Source organism: Nuphar pumila, chromosome 13, assembly GCF_984573655.1.
Source record: "Nuphar pumila chromosome 13, dmNupPumi1.hap1.1, whole genome shotgun sequence".
NCBI classification, from domain to species: Eukaryota; Viridiplantae; Streptophyta; class Magnoliopsida; order Nymphaeales; family Nymphaeaceae; genus Nuphar; species Nuphar pumila.
The window spans coordinates 27,738,128-27,756,825 of NC_143261.1; the positions used below are offsets into that span (position 1 = coordinate 27,738,128).

The 18,698-nt window shown below is 36.9% G+C and overlaps 1 protein-coding gene across 3 annotated transcripts in view; it reads left to right on the forward strand.

The window, feature by feature from the left end:
- The window catches only part of LOC149818186 (Zinc finger, C3HC4 type (RING finger) family protein), a 125,784-nt gene that overhangs the window by 66,355 nt on the left and 40,731 nt on the right, over window positions 1-18,698 (forward strand). For all 3 annotated transcript variants that reach the window (XM_089984741.1, XM_089984742.1, XM_089984743.1), the window contains 4 exons: window positions 1,300-1,520; window positions 11,612-11,883; window positions 12,963-15,966; window positions 16,498-16,630. In XM_089984741.1, coding sequence (XP_089840867.1) covers window positions 1,300-1,520; window positions 11,612-11,883; window positions 12,963-15,966; window positions 16,498-16,630 — 3,630 coding nt within the window. The remainder of the gene's footprint in view (window positions 1-1,299; window positions 1,521-11,611; window positions 11,884-12,962; window positions 15,967-16,497; window positions 16,631-18,698) is intronic.

Here is an 18,698-nt window from a genome sequence, read left to right on the forward strand (position 1 = left end):
TCCCTAATGTGATTAGGAGGCATCCCATTATATTCAGCTAGATACCCATCTCAGTTACAATTTTATCGCTATACTTGATATTAATGGTACACTAAGTCCTGTTTTAACTTAAAAGACTAGAAAAATCTTGAGCTAAAACATATAATGTGATACATCCCAATGTCTTGGTTCTAACATGTATGACCTCTCAAACCCAATTGCTCGACCATCAACAGCCTTTACGTCTCTATATTTGGCCAACATGTAGATGGAGTAAAATCTTGCCTCTAGGGAGTTGAATCCCATCCAACTATCACCTTGTAGGTGATACAGTCATCATTTTCCTAATGTGATGTTGACTATCTCCTTAAATCTTCCAAAAACCCAACCAACATTATAGTTTGAACCAGCTACAAGGCCAACTATAAACACTATATTTTCTTCTCATTAAAAGGCACTACGTCTATTTCTGTAAAATGTAACTGCCACTATTTCTTCAGGAAAGCTTTGTTAAGTAGAGTGATTCACTTGATCCCTAGTCCACCCAGTTAATGGGATGAGATACCTCTCCCGTTGCAACTAGGTGCAACTCCAATCCGGTGTCATCGTCCCCCCCCCCCCCCCCCCCCCCCCCCTTGCACAAAGTTTGAGTCCCTCCTTTCTGCCCGCTTTTTAATTTTCTCCATCAGATAAAGGGATATAAGGTAAGACCGCATACCAGCCAGCACATGATTGACGAGTCACCCTACCCATCAATGAAAGATATCTGGGCATTGAAAGATTCTTCTTATTAATCCACCAATGAAAGATATCCAGGCATTGAAGAATTCATCCTCTTATTAATCCTTTCGTCCATTTCTTTTCAATGAGACTCCCTAGAGTTAACCCGAGGAGAGGATATCTGACTACTACTTAGAAAACGATCCAATCTAGCATGCATAAATATTTGACACACACTTCTTGGTTTTCCTCATCCACATCACCACATTCAACCTGAACTGAAAACCAGCGGGCAAAATTTTCCCTCATTCAGGATGCTGTTTAAATTGCAGCTTTATGTCATCTAGAAACTAAGATGCTGTTTATAGGTCATGTACACAGAATAAGCTGAATGCAGTTCATTTTCCATTGAAGAACTGGAACTAATGGACATTGAATTGTTCAAAAGATTAAATTTCGAAACCTCAATAGTTCAGTGTCCAGCATTTTGAAAAGTGTTTTAATTGATTTTGTTATACCAGCTTCTGGTTATCTAAGATAGGTTTAAGCCTACATAATTGTTGATTTATCTCAAAACATGCATATTTCAACATGCTGCAGGAACTAATCTGATGGAGAGATTCCGTGATCAATTTCAGCCAATGTTGATCAATGAGGAATTTTCATGTTCATCAACCGATTCAACAATTATTCGTATGCCTTTGTCATCGCAATGCATGTCAGGAGGACTTGAATCTTGTTCTAAGAGGATAATGTGCATCTTTCAGAGTTTCATGGCTCATGCATCCTCATCTCTATTATTCTTAAAGTCGGTTCTTGAGGTATTTCTAGTCCATCCTTGCAATTTTCCTTAACTCATTTAGGTTTTAGTGCACATGCATCTTGTTTTATAAGACTTATTATGGGTTTATTTGCTGTAATGACCTATGCGGAAAATACACAACAAAGTGCACAAGCAACTATTACAAGCCCAATATAGGACAATACACAAATCCCTAAGGCACTACACAAGCACAATGCATATACAAGACTTCAAAGAGTCAAAAAGATCAACACGACACTATAAAAAATATATCTTTATTGCACATAAAATGCTTAAGAAAAGCATTAACAAATGGGGACAAGAGGTCCGATATATATAGCCAACACATGAAGTGGGAGCTCCCAAAGGAGTTGTTGGGAGCTCTCAACAGTCATAAATGCGACCGTTGGAGCTCCCAACAACTCTATGATCTCAACTGTTAAAATATATGCATACATGTATGTATATATCTATATATACATACATATAGTTATATAGGTAAATGCCTATAGGGGCATTTTAGTCATTTCACATACATGTAATAAAACTGTTTTTTACGGTTTCTTTTTCTTTTTTTGTTATTTTGGAGAACCATTGGGGGCTCTATGGTCAAAATGACCATAGAGTCATTGGGACTCCCAACCAGAGTTACCAGAAGCGCCTATGTAAAAGGGGAAGCGTGCTTCCCCGAAGCGCGGTTCGGAAGCGCGAAACGTCACGCTTCGAAAGCGTGAGGGAAGCGTCCCCCTTTTTTGGGAAGCGCGCTCGCTTCCCTCGCGCTTCCCTCACGCTTCCCCCGCGCTTCCCCATTTTTTCTATTTTTTTTCGCTTCAGCCTCGCTTCCTAGGTCGCTTCCGAGACGGTTCAAAATTTTCTTCTAAGTAGTCCCACGCTTCCCTGCTTCCTAAATTTTTGAAAGTGCCTCGCTTCCCGCTCCCGCTTCTCGCTCCCGCTTCCTCGACTGGTAACTCTGAGGTCATATTTTTGACCATTGGGACTCCCAACGACTCCATTGGGAGCTCCCAATCGTCCCTCTTCCTTCCCTTGAGTTGTATATATAAGGGGTGTTCCCTCCTATTCTTTTATGCTTTTTACTTGAGCATTTTCTCAATAAAAGATCTACATTTTTTACTCTTGTGTTTGCCCTTGTTGGCTATTTAGGTCATCCTTTAGTGGACTTGTTCTTATGCATATTGTGAGTGTGATCTTGTTAAGCCTTTAGTAGGCATTGGTAGGGGTGGTAGTGGACCGGGGTGGGGGACAAGGTCTCCACCCTCGCCCTGTTTCAAAATCCGAATCTCCACCCCCGCCTCCATCCCCGGTCCAAACGGGGGCGAGGCGGGCCGTTTCCCCTTAGTCTATAGTCATTCCTTAAAGGATCGGGGATGGGGCGGGGCGGAGAAAAGCGTAAGTCCATCCCCGCCTCTATCCCTGCACGGGGATAGATTTTAACCTCCATCCCCGTTTCATGCCCTTCATCCCCGGTCCAAAGGGGGCGAGGTGGGGCGGAGCCCCATTGTCCCCCGGTCCACTGCCATCCCTAGGCATTGGGTTGTGCTTGTGCATTTTGTGATTGCAATCTTGTAAGCCCTTAGTGGCATTGTTTTACTATTTCCGCTATTTTATTACATCAATGACCATAGAGCCCCTACATAAGGAAAGAAAGACAAAAAAGAAGTAAAATAACAAAAATACAAAACTGTCCTTAGTGGATAACAACTATTATAATGAATGAAAAAATTAGAGGATATTACCTATTACATAAAATTATATATATATATATATATATTAACATCCCCCTCAAAATTATGATAAAATTATTGAAAGCTTGTTAAGGAGAAAAATAAACCGAGGTGCAGCAAAAGCTTTAGTGAAGAAACCTGCAAGCTGGTACTTCAATGTAACATACGACAATTCAATAGTGCCTCTCAGATATTCATCGCATACCTAATGACAATTCATCTCAATGTATTTGGTTCGCTCATAGAATGTGTGGTTGCTTGCAATGTAGATTGCACTATTATTATCGCAACATATCTTCGAAGGATTTGAGATGATCTCTTATATGTCTTTGAAAAGACTTCTTAGCCACAAAAGCTCCATTGTTGTAGTAACCATCACGATATTCAACTTCAGTTTAGGACAAAGATATTTTTTGCTGCTTGCACTTTAATGAAATTATAAAAACTTTAAGGTTATGTCATGGGCATCTTTCTGGAACTACAATTCAAGCTTACCAAAAGAGAAGGAGATCAAGAGAAAGTCTTAGAAGGTGATGCACATGTGAAAGCCATTCAAGACTATCAAAGTAAGGTAGAGGATTGGGAAAGTAATCATGCTAAGATTCTTGCATGGTTTATGAGCAATGTTGAATTAAAGATATGTGCCAACATTGGCAAATTTCGTAAAGCCAATGAAGCTTGATTCTTTTTAAAGGGTATGTATACCTTAAAAAGACCTTGTAAGACAATTTTTCTTGCAAGACAAGATACGAACAATCAAACAAGGTGAAATGAGTCTTTGTGATTATTTTGGCTCTCTTGGCCCACTATGGGACAAATTAGCTCTTCTTAAACCCAAATGAGTTGCTAGTGAAGATGTGAAGCTAAGAAGAGAACAAATGAAAGATGTGGTTGCCGAAGTTTGCCAAAAAGAAACTCGTCTTGGCATGGATAAAGGAGGAGATGAAGTGTTGGCTGTCTCTAAACCCGACAATCATGTTAAATCTTACAAACCTCTACACTTTAGGAGACAAAATAGCTATAATGGTGGGTATAAGAAAGTCATTTACCATTGTCATGAACCGGGAAACATAAGGCCAAATTGCCCCAAACTTGATGATACCTCCAAAAGCAAAGTAGCTTCCGTTGATGAAACTACACTAAAGAAAGAAGAATCCATTAGAAGAGGAGACACTTTTTCTCTTATCCAACTATCGGAGACACTCCAACAACTACTTAAATTTGCATCAACTTCGGGGGTCGCGATAACATCTAACTCTTCTCCAGGTATGTGATCTTGGATCCTTGACTCGGGCGCTTATTTTCATGTGACTCTACATAAAAATAGTTTATCTAATGTTTGCACTAATTCAAAAAGTTTCTATGTTTTCACCGCTGATGGAGCATCCTTGCAAATTAAAAGTATTGGAACCCTAGATTCTTCTCAAAACTTTTGTGTCCCAGAAATTATAGTTATTCCAAAATTAAATTTAAATATTTTTTCATTTTCTCAAATATCGTATCATGGATGTGAAATCTCTTTCTCATCTAAGAGTTGCTTCGTGAATGATCTCCGGTCTGAGAAGTGGATTGGGCAAGGCCATAGGAGAGGAGATTTCTACCTCATGAAATCTTTAAATCTCTCATCAAAATCATTTTGTAACTATGTCTAAGATAAAGACATTAAAACTTGGCATAAGAGACTTGGACATGCAAGCTATTCAAAGATGTATCTTTTTCCTTTTGGGAATTTTTTTTGTAATGAAAAAGAGTTAATTTGCAAGGATTGTATTTTTGAAAAAATGAAAGTTATTCCATTTTCAAATAGAACATTTGTTTCTAAAAGACCTTTTGAATTAGTGTATTTCGATGTTTAGGGCCCCTCCCTGGTCATATCAAAAGGAGGTTATTCGTGTTAAAATATATAATCTCATATATGTAATCTCATATGTAATATCATAGGCATGTAATCTCATGTAATTTTCTTTTTTCTTTAGTTAGTATTTGGTTTAGTTATTTCTAGTTGAAACCTAACTAGAACTAGCTAAATCAGTCCATTTTAGGACTCTTATAACCTTCACCTTTTGACTAGTCAAAAAGTAGTAAAAAAGGTACAGCCACAAGGGAGCCGTTAGACTCCCAATGGCTCTAATAGAGCCGTTGGGAGTCCAAAGACTCCCTTGAGGCTCCTCTCCCCTTCCCTATAAATATGGGGACTAATCCTATTTGTAATTCATTCCTTTTGTATGGGATTTTATCCCAATTCATTAAATTTATTTATTTCATGTTTGTATACCCATTTTCGGGTAGTTTATGTTCTTGAGTTCTCTTTGTGAACCTTTGTGGTTCTTGTGGTGTATTTGTGAGAACTTGTTGAGAGATATTTTTGTAGTGTATTTCCACTTCCTTACAATTCATATTATGTTACTTTTATTGATGATTTTACTATATATGTGTGGATTTACTTTGTTAATCTCAAATCCGATGTATTTTCTTGTTTTAAAGAATTTTACGTGATTATTAAAATTCAATTTCAAAGTAATATGTCTATCCTTAGATTCGACTTGGGCGGGAAATACTTATCCGATGAATTTCAAAATTATTTAAAATAAAATAGAATTTGTCACCAAAAATCATCTAAAAACTCAACAAAATAGATTAGCCAAAAGAAAACATAGACATATTATAGAAACTGCTAGGACCCTACTTATCTCTAAAAATATTCCAAAATGTTTTTGAGCTGAGGCCATTCTAACATCAATGTACTTGATAAATAGAATGCCCTCTTTGTTCCTACAGAATGTTTCTCCATAGGAAACATTGTTTAAACAAATCACCGATTATAAACATTTGAGGATGTTTGGTTTCAAGTGCTTTGTTCTCTTACGTAAAAGAGATAAATTATCCCCAAAAGCCATTGAATGTGCCTTTATGAGTTATGGTGTAAACAAAAAAGGCTAACGATGTTTTGACTTCAAGAATAACAAACTTTATGTTTTTAAGGATGTGACTTTTTTAGAAAATGAAGATGGACTTGAGAAAACTAAGGAAAAAGAGGAAGTAGATTATAACTTTTTATTTGATTTCTTACTACAAGAAGAATTAATCTCTTGTGATGTTTCTTCAAATGATGATTCTTTGAGTAGGAATGGTGATGATAATGAGCACTTAGATGCTGAAATTGTTGAATTACCATCAATTTATGATATTGTTGATAAACCAATACAAATGTATACCCGACGGGAGCAAAGAAATCCTCCAAGTGCTTTAGAAAAATATACACTTAATTCCCCTATGAAAGTAGCCTCACTTAAAAGATCCAATCGGGTTTCTGTTCCACTTAGTAGGTTTGTATCATATGACACTTTGGCACCAAATTATGGAGCATGTTTAATAGCCTTACATTCCTACTATGAACCATCACAATATAATGATGCTAAAAATATTCCATGTTGGGTTGAAGCAATGAATGTAGAATTAAATGCTCGTGAAAAGACTAATACTTGAGAAGTAACTTCATTACCCTTGGGGAATAAAGCTATAGAATGTAGATGGGGTTTTAAGGTTAAAACTAAGAGTAATACGACCCTAGAAAGATATAAAGCTAGGTTAGTAGCTAAAGGATATTCTTAAGAAAATGGGATTGACTATGAAAAAATATTTGCCCCAGTCACTAGAATGACTAGTGTTCGAACCCTCGTAGTAGTTGCTTTAATTAAAAAATGACTCATATATCAACTTGATGTTAAAAATAAGAATTAAGTTAGGAGGTTTATATGAACCCCCCTCACCGGAAGTTAGTATTGAAAATGGTAAAATTTTGAAACTGAAAAGACCTTGTATGGTCTTAAACAAGTTTCAAAGGTCTGGTATGATAGATTTAGTAATGTCATGTCTTCTTTGGGTTTTCATTCGTGTTATATTGACATTGCTCTTTTTATTAAAAGTGTAGGTACCAAAGTTGTCATACTTCTACTTTATGTAGATGATATGATAATCACTGGAAGTCACAAACAGGGAGTTAGAGATATTAAAAATATTAAAAAAAAAATTGACATGTCTGACTTGGGTTATTTGAGATATTTTTTAGGCATTGAAGAGGGTACATTTTGTCTTAAATGAAGCTTGATGTTGACATTTGTGTCAAGTTTGAAATTTCAGATGACAAGAAAATAGAAACCCGATAAGTGATTAATGCTAAATTGAGGCTTGAAGATGAGACTCTTCTTGAAAATCCTACACTCTATCATCAACTGATTGGGGGCACTCACTTATCCATCACCATACCAGATATAGCTCATGCAATTCATTCTGTCAGTCAGTTTCAGTATGCTCCGACCACTGTGCACCAGTTTTCGCATGCTTCGACCACTGTGCACATGAGTGTTGTGTTATGAATTATCAGATATATCAAGAATACTATCACTAAAAGGCTTTTTCTATTCTCTTCTTCCTCTTTGGATTTATTTGCTTATACTGATACTGATTAGAGATGAAATTTCAATGATAGAATCTCAGCTACAGGCTTTTGTGTGTTTTTGGGAGATTCTCTAATTTCGTAGAGATGCAAGAAGCAACAAAAGGTATCATTGTACTCAACTGAAGTTGAATATCGGGCAATGAATACGACAACAATGGAACTTGTATGGTTGCGAAGTCTTCTCAAAGATATGGGAGTAATCATCTGGACTTCTTCGAAGCTGTGTTATGATAACAAAAGTGCAATCTACATTGCGAGCAATCACACCTTCCGTGAGCGTGCGAAACATATTGAGATGAATATTTGAGAGAAACTATTACATTGTCGTATGTCACATCAGAATACCAACTTGCGTATTTCTTCAGCAAAGCTCTTCCTGCACCTCATTTTATTTTCCTCATTAACAAACTTTCAGGTTATTGCACCGTAAGTTTGAGGAGAAGTGTTAAAATATATGTATATATGTATGAATAGTTAGAAGACATGTCTTGTAGTTTTGTGAGAAAGATTCATAGGATAAAAACCTATCAGGTGGAATGGAAGTTCTATCAGATTTCTTATTTATGGTATCTCTATTTGATAAATCTTGATTAGGGTTATCATTTAACGAAAGGTCTTGAGAGTATCTTTCATAAGGCATTTGTTTAGTTTTCTTGACTACGCCAGGTATAAAATTGAATATTTTGAGAGGGGTTCTCAACTAAATTATCATTATTGTGGATAGTTCCAAATTACAATTAGCGGGATTTTGATCATACAAGAAAGTATCATTATCATTCAAACAGATATCATGACTTAATTCACAATCATTTGATTCATGAGAATCAACTTCATGCTTTGACAAGAAATCAAACAAGAAATCATAGTCTACTTCTTTGTTACTTTCTTTATCAAAACCATTTTTTTTCTAAGAAAGTCACATCCTTGGATAAATAAAGTTTGTCATTCTTATAATCAAAACATCTATATCCTTTTTGCGTTTCTCCATATCCCATAAAGACACATTCAATTGCCTTTGGAGATAGTTCATCATTCTCGTGGGAAGGTACAAAGCATTTATAATAAAAAATACATAATCTTTTGAAATCGGGTGGCATTTTGAATAATTTTTCAAATGGAGTAGTATTTTGCAAAGACGAAGAAGACATTCTATTTATTAAATACGTTGAAGTTAAAACGGCTTCGGCCCAGAACTTTTTAAGGACATTTTTACAAACAAGGTTCTAGCGGTTCCATGATATGCCTATGCTTTATGTTCGCCAACCCATTTTATTGAGGAGTTTTAGGACACGATCTTTGATAACAAATACCATTTTTATTTAAATAATTTTGAAACTCATTTGACATGTATTCCTCACCCGAGTCAAATTTAAGGATATAAATATTACTTTGAAATTGATTTTTGACCATTATATAAAATTCTTCAACGAAAAAAAAAGATATTTGATTTTAAATTAAGGAAGTACCCATGCATAGCTTGTGAAGTCATTAATGAAAACAACATAATAAGAGTAATCACCCTTTGCTATGACCGGAGAGGGTCCCCATACATCCGAATGCATAAACTCAAAATGTCTTTTTGAAATAAAAGTTCTTTGAGGAAAGGGGATAGATTTCATTTTTTCAAAGATACAATCTTTACAAGTAATATCTTTTTTCATTCTAGCAAGTCTCCGCAAATGTGAATAGATACATCTTAGAAAAACTAAGATTTCCAAGTCTTTTATGACATATTTCAATATCCTTTTCTTAGACATAATTACAAAATAACTTAGAAGGAATAGACAAAAAATCCATGTAATAAAGATCTCCTCTTATAGTTCCTTGCCCAATTTGTTTCCCGGACCGGAGGTCCTGCACGGTGCAACCTTTTGATGAGAAAGAGATTTCACATCCATAATAACAAATTTAAAAAACTAAAAAAATATTTAAATTAAGTTTAGGAACAACTCTTATTTTTGTTACAAGGAAGTTTGAGAGATTTTTGAATTTAAAGTCTCAATGCTTTCAATTTTTAAAGAGGTCTCATTGGCGATTGAAACAAAAGATAAATTTGTGTTGGTGCATATACCAGAAAGAGAGTTCTTATAAGGGGTAATATGAAAAGATGCTCTCGAATCAAGAATTCAAGAACACGTACCTGAATGAGAAGAAGAAGCAATAGTGCCACTGGATGTATTTGTTGAAGTGCCTTAGATAGTCGAGAAAGAGAAAATGTATCTTTAGAGTTTCATCCTCTTTTGCTTGACTCCTTCCTCTTGGATGTGGATTCTTTAATGAAAGCCACCTTGTACTTTAAAGTACCATGAGCTTAAGGCAATTTGGCCTTATGTGTTCCTGCTCATTACAATAGTGACAAATAATTTTTCTGCCACTACCATAGTTATTACCACCACTATAGTTATTTTGCATCCCAAAGTGTGGATGCTTGTAAGACTTCACTTGGTTGCCGAGCTTAGATACCGCCAACACTTCATTCTCTCCTCTTTTAGACTTACCAAGGCGAGTTTTCTTTTGGCATATTTTGGCAACTACATCATTTAGGGGAATAGGAGTAGATCCATGGAGAAGGGAGGATCTCACTTGCTCGTATTCGGGGCGAAGACCATACAAGAATTGAAAAAATTTCTGTTTCAATTTGTTGGTACCTAAATTTCACATCTTCAATGGCAGCTCATTTAAGCTCCAAAAGTGCCAACTCATCCCATAGAGGGGATATGACACTAAAAAAATTACGGACACTCATGTCCCTTTCCTTGGTAGTTCTAATCTTGTCTTGCAAGATCTTTTTCTGTATACATGTCTTTCGTAAATGACCAAGTTTCATTGGCCTTTCTAAACTTAGCAATGTTGGCATATATTTTTATGTCAACATTGTTCATAAACTATGCAAAAATGTTTGCATATTTTTGCATGGTTGCTTTCCCAATGGTCTACTTTTGATTAATAATCACAAATGACTTTAACACGATCATCTTCTCCTTCCATCTTAGTGAGCAAAAGTTGAGGTTCGAGAATAGTGGCCATCACATATCGTTAAAGCTTCTTTCCTTTAAGGTTGTTCTCCATGGCGGAAGCCCACATCATATAGTTTGTACCATTTAATTTGAAGGAGAGGTCTATCTTGGAATCATGCTCCATTTTGAACGTGAGAAGGAAGAGGGAGGTAAAAAAGTAAATATGAAAAAAATGCCTCACCTTAAATCACCTCAATCACTACGAGCACACAAACACTTGATGACCACTCTCCACAAGTCCAAAAGCACTATGGCTATGATACCATGTAATGAAATATGCAAAAATACACAACAAAGTGTACAAGCACTATTACAAGCCTAGTATAGGACAATACATAAATCTCTAAGGCCCTACACAAGCACAAAGTGCATATACAAGACTTCAAAGAGTCAAAAAGATCAACACAACGTAAAAAATATTTCTTTATTGCACATAAAATGCTTAAGAAAAGCATTAACAAATGGGGACAAGAGGTCCCATATATAGCCAACACATGAAGTAGGAGCTCCCAACGACTCTATGGTCTCAATGGCCATAGATCCCCTAGGTAAGGAAAGAAAGACAAAAAAGAAGAAAAATAACAAAAATACAAAACTGTCCTTAGTGGACAACAACTAATACAATGAATGAAAAGACAAAAATACCCCTGAAGGGTATCACCTATTACATAAAATAATATATATTAATATTTGCCATAAAACTTTAGAGGATGATCTCTTAAATCTACTAGCTAGTTCTTGAATGTGCTATTCATTGGCGAAAAATTGCTTTCAATGAATAATTTGTTGCAAAAGTTGAGCAATCTTTTATCGTACCTCATCCTTGATATATTGAGTCTTAAAAGTCTTTATTCCTTGTTGACAAAACATTTAATTCTCAATGTTACTTCAGGTCTCATTATCAACATGGGAGGAGGGAAACTTGCAGCCATGTCAAGATTTTTCTGTTTATATTCATCCATCATCTGCTGTTCTGAGGAATCCTTTTCCAGAAAAGAAATGGAGGAAGTTTCATATATCTAGGTTGTTTAATAGCTCAAGCACTGCAACGAAATTGCACAGTATTGATGTACATGTGTCGCATGGGGGTAATGAAGTAACTAACAAATGGTTGGTAGTGCTTAGCCTGGGCTCTGGGCAAACAAGAAACATGGCATTAGACAGGTATAGTTACAGTGAAGCTAAATGTATTTTGCAAACATAGACTGGAAAGTTTTGCTGGTAGACAAATCTATTTATTTTCATAAAATCATAACATTGCATCACTGTGTGATCTTTATGCTGGTCGAGCTCAATGTTTTGCTGTCATTTTATGCAAAGAAGCATGGCCTTTGGCCAGCAAATCTATCTCATGCAATTCCTAATATGTGACAGGGCATGAGGAAATCATGTGGCCTCTGTAAAACCAGAAGTTCTGTGGGTTTGATCCAAGGGAAAGATTGGGCCAGAGTGTGTAGACTGCATTCTCTGGTTGTGCGTTGCTTGGGATTTCTGATTTTGGTCTATTCCATACCACTTTTAGTTTCCATTTGGGGAGCAGGGAGTGGAGTGTTAACCCCTAAACACCTAGTTTTTGGTTACCTAGCAAGCTGGCATTGCCACACCTGGCACCACCTAGTTCTGGAACTCTATTGTCAGTAAAGGAAACGAGCTGTAGCTTCTGAAACACACCAAAATCTATTCCCCTCATCCCCCCCAAAAAAGAAAAATAAATAAAGGCTTCTTGAGAGAAGAAAATTAATCCAATCAAATCTATAAACTTGTTTTTTATTGTGTATTCAATCGCAGTCTTTATGGATTATGCAATTATCAGGCGTAACTAAGCTGTACTTTGGCAATGGCAGTAGGATTATACATAACAGCAACCAATCCAACAGTAGCACATGTAGTAGTAATACTATTATGCAAAAACTAACATTTTAAATGCTTGCTGGTACAAGTGCTCATGGTGGATTGTCACAAATTAGGGGCCTCTCAACTAATGGGTTTTGCTCATTGACCAAATCCTTGAAAATTGGAAATGAAGATAAATAAGTACTAGTTTTTCTATGTGAAATCTCTATATGGAAAAAAGGCCTGCAGGCTTGGTTTTGAAATTGGTTCTGGATCTCAAGGATTTGTTTGGAAGAAACCTTCAAGATTGCTCTTTCTTAAGGCTATGACTACTTTGGCTTTTGTAGAAATTTGTGGCTGCCATTTATTGTTGCGATTGCTGTTTGCTAATATCTGATATTGGTTGTCAGGCGGTATCTGTCATACAACTTAACACCAGTTGCTGGCATAGCGGCACTTATATCTCAAAATGGAAAGCCTACCTCTGCATATTTATCCAGCTGCATTTTGTCTCCTCTACCACTTTCAGGTTCTATAAATATGCCAGTCACTGTTCTTGGTTGTTTCCTTGGATGCCATAATGGTGGGCGCTATCTTTTCAAATATCAAGAGGATCCAGCTTTGTCTGGCTTACAGCTAGATATTGGGAATCATTTGATAGCTTCATGGAATAAAGAACTGATGTCTTGTGTCCGTGACTCATATGTTGAAATGATTCTAGAATTTCAAAGACTTAAAAAGGATCCTTCAACCTCCCTTATTGATTCAAGTTCAGCACATGCTGTGAGTTTGATTTTGCATTCTTACGGAGATCATGTATACTCATTCTGGCCAAGGTCATTGGTGGGCACTTCATCTTGTAATGAACCTGAAATTGCTAGTTCTGAATCACTCAGTTCAATTGAAGCAGATTGGCAATGCTTAATTCAACAAGTAATACAGCCTTTTTATGCACGCCTTGTTGATCAACCAGTTTGGCAACTTTATAGTGGAAGTGTCGTCAAAGCTGAAGAAGGTATGTTTCTTTCACAACCGGATAGTGGATTAAGTGATCGTTTCCCCATAGCCACAATATATAACTTTATCAAAGAGCATTACCCTGTGTTTTCTGTGCCTTGGGATTTGGTCCGAGAGATTCAAGCAGTTGGAATTTCAGTGAAAGAAATCAAGCCCAAGATGGTCAGGGATCTGCTGAAAGCTTCCTCTACATCTATCGTTTTTGGATCTGTTGAAACATATGTCGATGTCCTTGACTATTCTTTATATGATATTAAGCTGGACCAGTTATCAAGTTCATCTAATGTTGAAGCATCTGGGGAGCATACCGCATTGCAGCGTGTGAACATAGAGCAGCTACCAGAAACTAGCTGGTCAAATAGAGATGTGAGGGCTTCTATGCGAAATATAAACCTATCACGATCTCATCGTGCAATTACTTCAAGAAATAATGCTTCTGGAGATGCATTCGACATGGTAACAAGTATTGGTAAAGCGTTGTTTGATTTTGGTAGAGTAGTTGCTGAGGATATTGGCAGGTCTGGGGGCTTTTCAGTGCATCAAGAAGGTATGTCACCAGTGGCTGCTGAGCTGAAGGGCTTGCCATTTCCAACTGCAACAAGGCATCTGGTGAGGTTAGGTGCTTCTGAACTTTGGGTTGGGAATAAGGATCAAGTACAATTGATGTCTCCATTAGCTGTGAAGTTCATCCATCCTCACTGCTTTGAAAGAACGACCTTGGCATCATTTTTCTCTGACAAAATCATTCAGCAATCTTTGAAACTGCAGATGTTCTCCCCTCTCCTTTTATCAAAGCATTTGAGACAAATTTTTGATGATCAATGGGTTAGGTATGTCATGGATACATGTAAGGATCCTTGGGTTTTCTGGGGAGGAAGTACAGAACGAACACTTGGGGGACCATCTTGTGAGTGGATACAACTTTTCTGGAAGAATTTTAGTGGATCTTCTTATGACCTTTCTCTTTTTTCTGACTGGCCTCTCATCCCTGCCCTCTTACCTAAACCAGTTCTGTGTCGGGTAAAGAAGCATCAACTGGTGTTTATACCACCCATAGCTGATTCGAGCTCACAGCCTTCTACCCAAGGGATTGATGTGTTAGATTTTCCTGGTGCTATTTCTGCTGAAGTAACAGAAAGTTATGTTACAGCATTTGAAAAGACTAAATTAAGATATCCTTGGTTGCTGTCACTGATTAACCACTGTGGTGTACCTTTGTATGATATGTCTTTTTTGGGCTACGGTGCACCAAGCTGTTGCTTTCCAAAGCTCGGCCAGTCACTTGGAAAAACAGTTGTTTCCAGGTTACTCGCTGCCAAACAAAGTGGTTACTTCTCTCCACCAGTTTCTCTTGTAGATGCCAATTGGGATGAACTTTTTTCTCTTTTTGCGTTGGATTTCACTTCTCATGGCTCTACGTACAGCAGAGAAGAAATTGAATTGTTGAAAATGCTTCCCATGTTTAAGACAGTAATTGGAACATACGTGGACTTGCTTGGGCAGGAATACTACATTGTTTCCTCTGGTGCATTTTTTCAACCTTATGATGCCAGATGCCTTTCCCAGTCAATAACTTCAAGCGGAAGTCACTTCTTATCTGCCATTGGGGTCCCAGAACTGCATAATCGGGATATTTTGGTGAAGTTTGCATTACCTGGATTTGAGAACAAGAGCGAGCATGACCAGGAATACATTTTGATGTATATTTATTTAAACTGGGGAGATCTTCAGTCTGATACTGCAATACTTGATGCTTTGAGAGAGGCTAAGTTTATTCAAAGTGCTGATGAGAATTCTTCAGAACTTTTTAAACCCAAGGAGTTGCTTGATCCTAGTGACCCTTTACTAAAATCTGTTTTTTCTGGAGAAAAAAATAAGTTCCCTGGCGAAAAGTTTGCTGCTGATGGGTGGCTTCGTATTTTGAAGAAGGCAGGGCTTAGGACAGTGCCTCAAGCTGATGTAATGCTTGAGTGTGCCAGAAAAGTAGAGCTGTTTGGTAGCAAACCTGCAAAAGCAATTGAAGATTCTTTTGCTTTTGATTCTGACCTCTCTAATTCCAAAAGTGATATTTCACCAGAAATATGGTCTTTGGCTGGATCTGTAGTGGAAACTATCTTAAAAAATTTTTCAGTGCTATATGGGAACAACTTCTGCAGTTTACTCAGCAATATTGCTTTCGTGCCTGCTGAGATGGGGTTGCCAAGTATTGATGGAAAAAAAGGCGGCAAAAAAGTGCTTTGTTCTTATAATGATTCTATTCTATTAAGAGATTGGCCTCTAGCATGGAGTTGCAAACCTATAATTGCTAGGCAAAGTTTGCTTCCACCAGAGTTCTCCTGGGGAGCATTGCATCTGAGGAGCCCTCCTGCATTTTTAATAGTATTGAGGCATTTGCAGGTAACTCAGTCACACTTACCACACATGAGAAAAATTGGTTCAAAAAGAGAACGGGAAAGGGTTGGAAATAGTTACAATCTATGTCACATAGGTGTGGATATGAGTACGCATCGATGCGGCACCTTAAAAAAACTTGGGTGCGAGGGGTATATATATATATATATATATATATATATATATATATATAAGTCCTATTTCTTTTACTGGGGTGGGGGGGGGGGTTGCTCGAGGTACCCTTAGGAGGGGCTTGTGGTACCCCCCTATTTTTTTAATGGGGGTGGGGCTTGAGGTACCCCACCCCTATTTTTTTAATGGGAGTTGACCGAGTCCATTTTGGACAGATATTTCCCTGGGTGCAGTTGACCTCACCCAGGATCATTTTGACCGCACCGGGTGCCTCATCGCATCACGCCGATGCGGGTGCGGCACCCTATTGGGCGAATCCCTATGACATAGGTTACAATGATACACTTTATATTTATTTGCTAAATATGCAGCTTAATAATTTAATAATGTGAGGAAGTATTGTAGGTTGTTGGAAGAAACAGTGGCGAAGACACTCTTGCACGCTGGCCAACATCACCAGGCATGATATCCATAGAAGAGGCTTCTTGTGAAGTGTTGAAATATCTGGACAGAAATTGGGACTCCCTTTCAACTTCAGGTCTTTTTCTTTTTCTTTTTTTTGTCTATATTTCATAAAGTTTATCAATAATGTTCAGATTTTTTTGGTATGTTCTTTTAGTTTGTTTCAAGCATTAGATTTTCCATATATTTTAAAATAAATTGAAAGATAGTTGTTAGATAAAAACATTTTCGGATGTCTCTATTTCCTCTTCATAACTGATAGCATCAATATTTTCTCTGAATTAATTCTCTGGGCGTTATGCACTACCAAGCAACTTTCTGGACTCTCAAGTTTAAGTGCCTCTTGGCCGCATTATTGAAAAGATTCGATTACTGTCCTTTAGTCCTTCTAATGGATATTTCTGTTGATGCCTGGGTTAAACTTAGAAGAAATATGTAGTGTGCCATTGTCATGGTAAATATTAAAAGTAATTGTTCTTTTTATCTTATAATGCTGATAAATGTGTATGTGGATTGCACCATTTATATATAGTGTACTCTGTTAAATAATGTATCATAACTAGGATAACTAGGCTTTTTTACTTTTTCATTTTAGTTTAGTTTTATAGGATTTTTACCTTTTTTTTAGTTCAAATTTAGTTTGTATTGGACTAGTCAATATTTGACTAAGTCAACACAAAGAGTCGTTGGACTCCCAACGGCTCTAAAACCCTATTTTGTGTATAAGTATGGGGCATTGCCTCCTCATTGTGGTGTATTTTTTGTGTGGATTACAATCAATAATACCTCTACTTTTCCTCTTGTTGAACACCCATTTAGTAGGTATTTATGTGTGAACCATTCTTGGTTCTTGTGAGTGTTCATTTTGGTACTTTTGTTGAAACTCTTTGAGTATCCATTGTTGGTGATCTTGCGAACATCCTTGAAGGCGCTCATCTTCTTACATGGTATCAAAGCTTGGTAATCAAGTTAAATTTGTTTTCGGTACATCAGAAAACGTGCTATTCAAAATTTAAAAGAGTTGAAGCTCTTTTTGCAATTCCTATTCAAGCACTTGTGAGATCGTGATCACGCTTATTTGGTGGAGTGTACGGGCTCTTTATCGGTGGTGCTAGCTTGGTGGAGTATTCCTGATCTTCACCTTGCTTTCTTCGCTTCTTTTTTTCTTTTCCTTCTCCATTCTTTTTTTTTTCTTTCCTTCTCAAACCTTGTAAAATGGATGACAATGATAATGTTGTGAAAATATCTCAAAAGGAGATAAAGTGTGCTATAAGCACACCACTACCAATAGGTATGTGCACAAAGGCACAAGAACACTTAGAACAAATGTGCACAAAGGTACAATAAAGAAACACAAATGCACAAAAGCATATAAAATATAAAGAATTTTTATTGAGAAGAATGGAGAACAAAAGCTCTAAGTAGTTTTTACAAAGGGGGAACTCCCCTATTTATAAGCTAACAAGGGGCCTTGGACGGGCTCCACTAGTTGTTGGAGCCCCTCCAACGGTTAGAATTCTAACTGTTGGAGAGGCCCAACAGCTAGTGTTGAGCCCCCTCCTAGTTGACTTTAGTCAACAAACAAGAAAAAGGAAAAAGAAAATGAAAAGAAAGAAAATAAAAGAAAAAAAATAAAAGTACAAAAACATTACAACATATTCATAATTATGAATATGCGCAAAAGAAGGGAAATGACTATAATACCCTTGCAGGTTTTACAAGAAGAGAGAGAAACATATATATATATATATATATTTACACATATATATATAAAGATAGATACATATATATATATATATATCACATATATATGTATATGTAACGCCCGAAATTTCAAACTTGCGAACCTTTTCAGAAAAACAGGCAAGAGACTAAAAATATCTCTTTCCTTTAGAGTTTGTTTATGAAATCAGCGGAAGATTTTTCTTTGATAAATCAGAAGGCAAGCTCACAACTTTGGGCACGTTAGCTAAAAGAACCAAAACTCGCAAGATTCAGATATCCCAATGAAAATCCGATATAAACCCATAGCGTCCAGGATGCGAGCTAAGAGCAGGAAGAAGTCTTGAAGCCATCTTGCAATCGCGCCATCGCTCGTAGAGTACCTAATCATCACCTGTACCCATAGAATGAGTTAGTTTCAC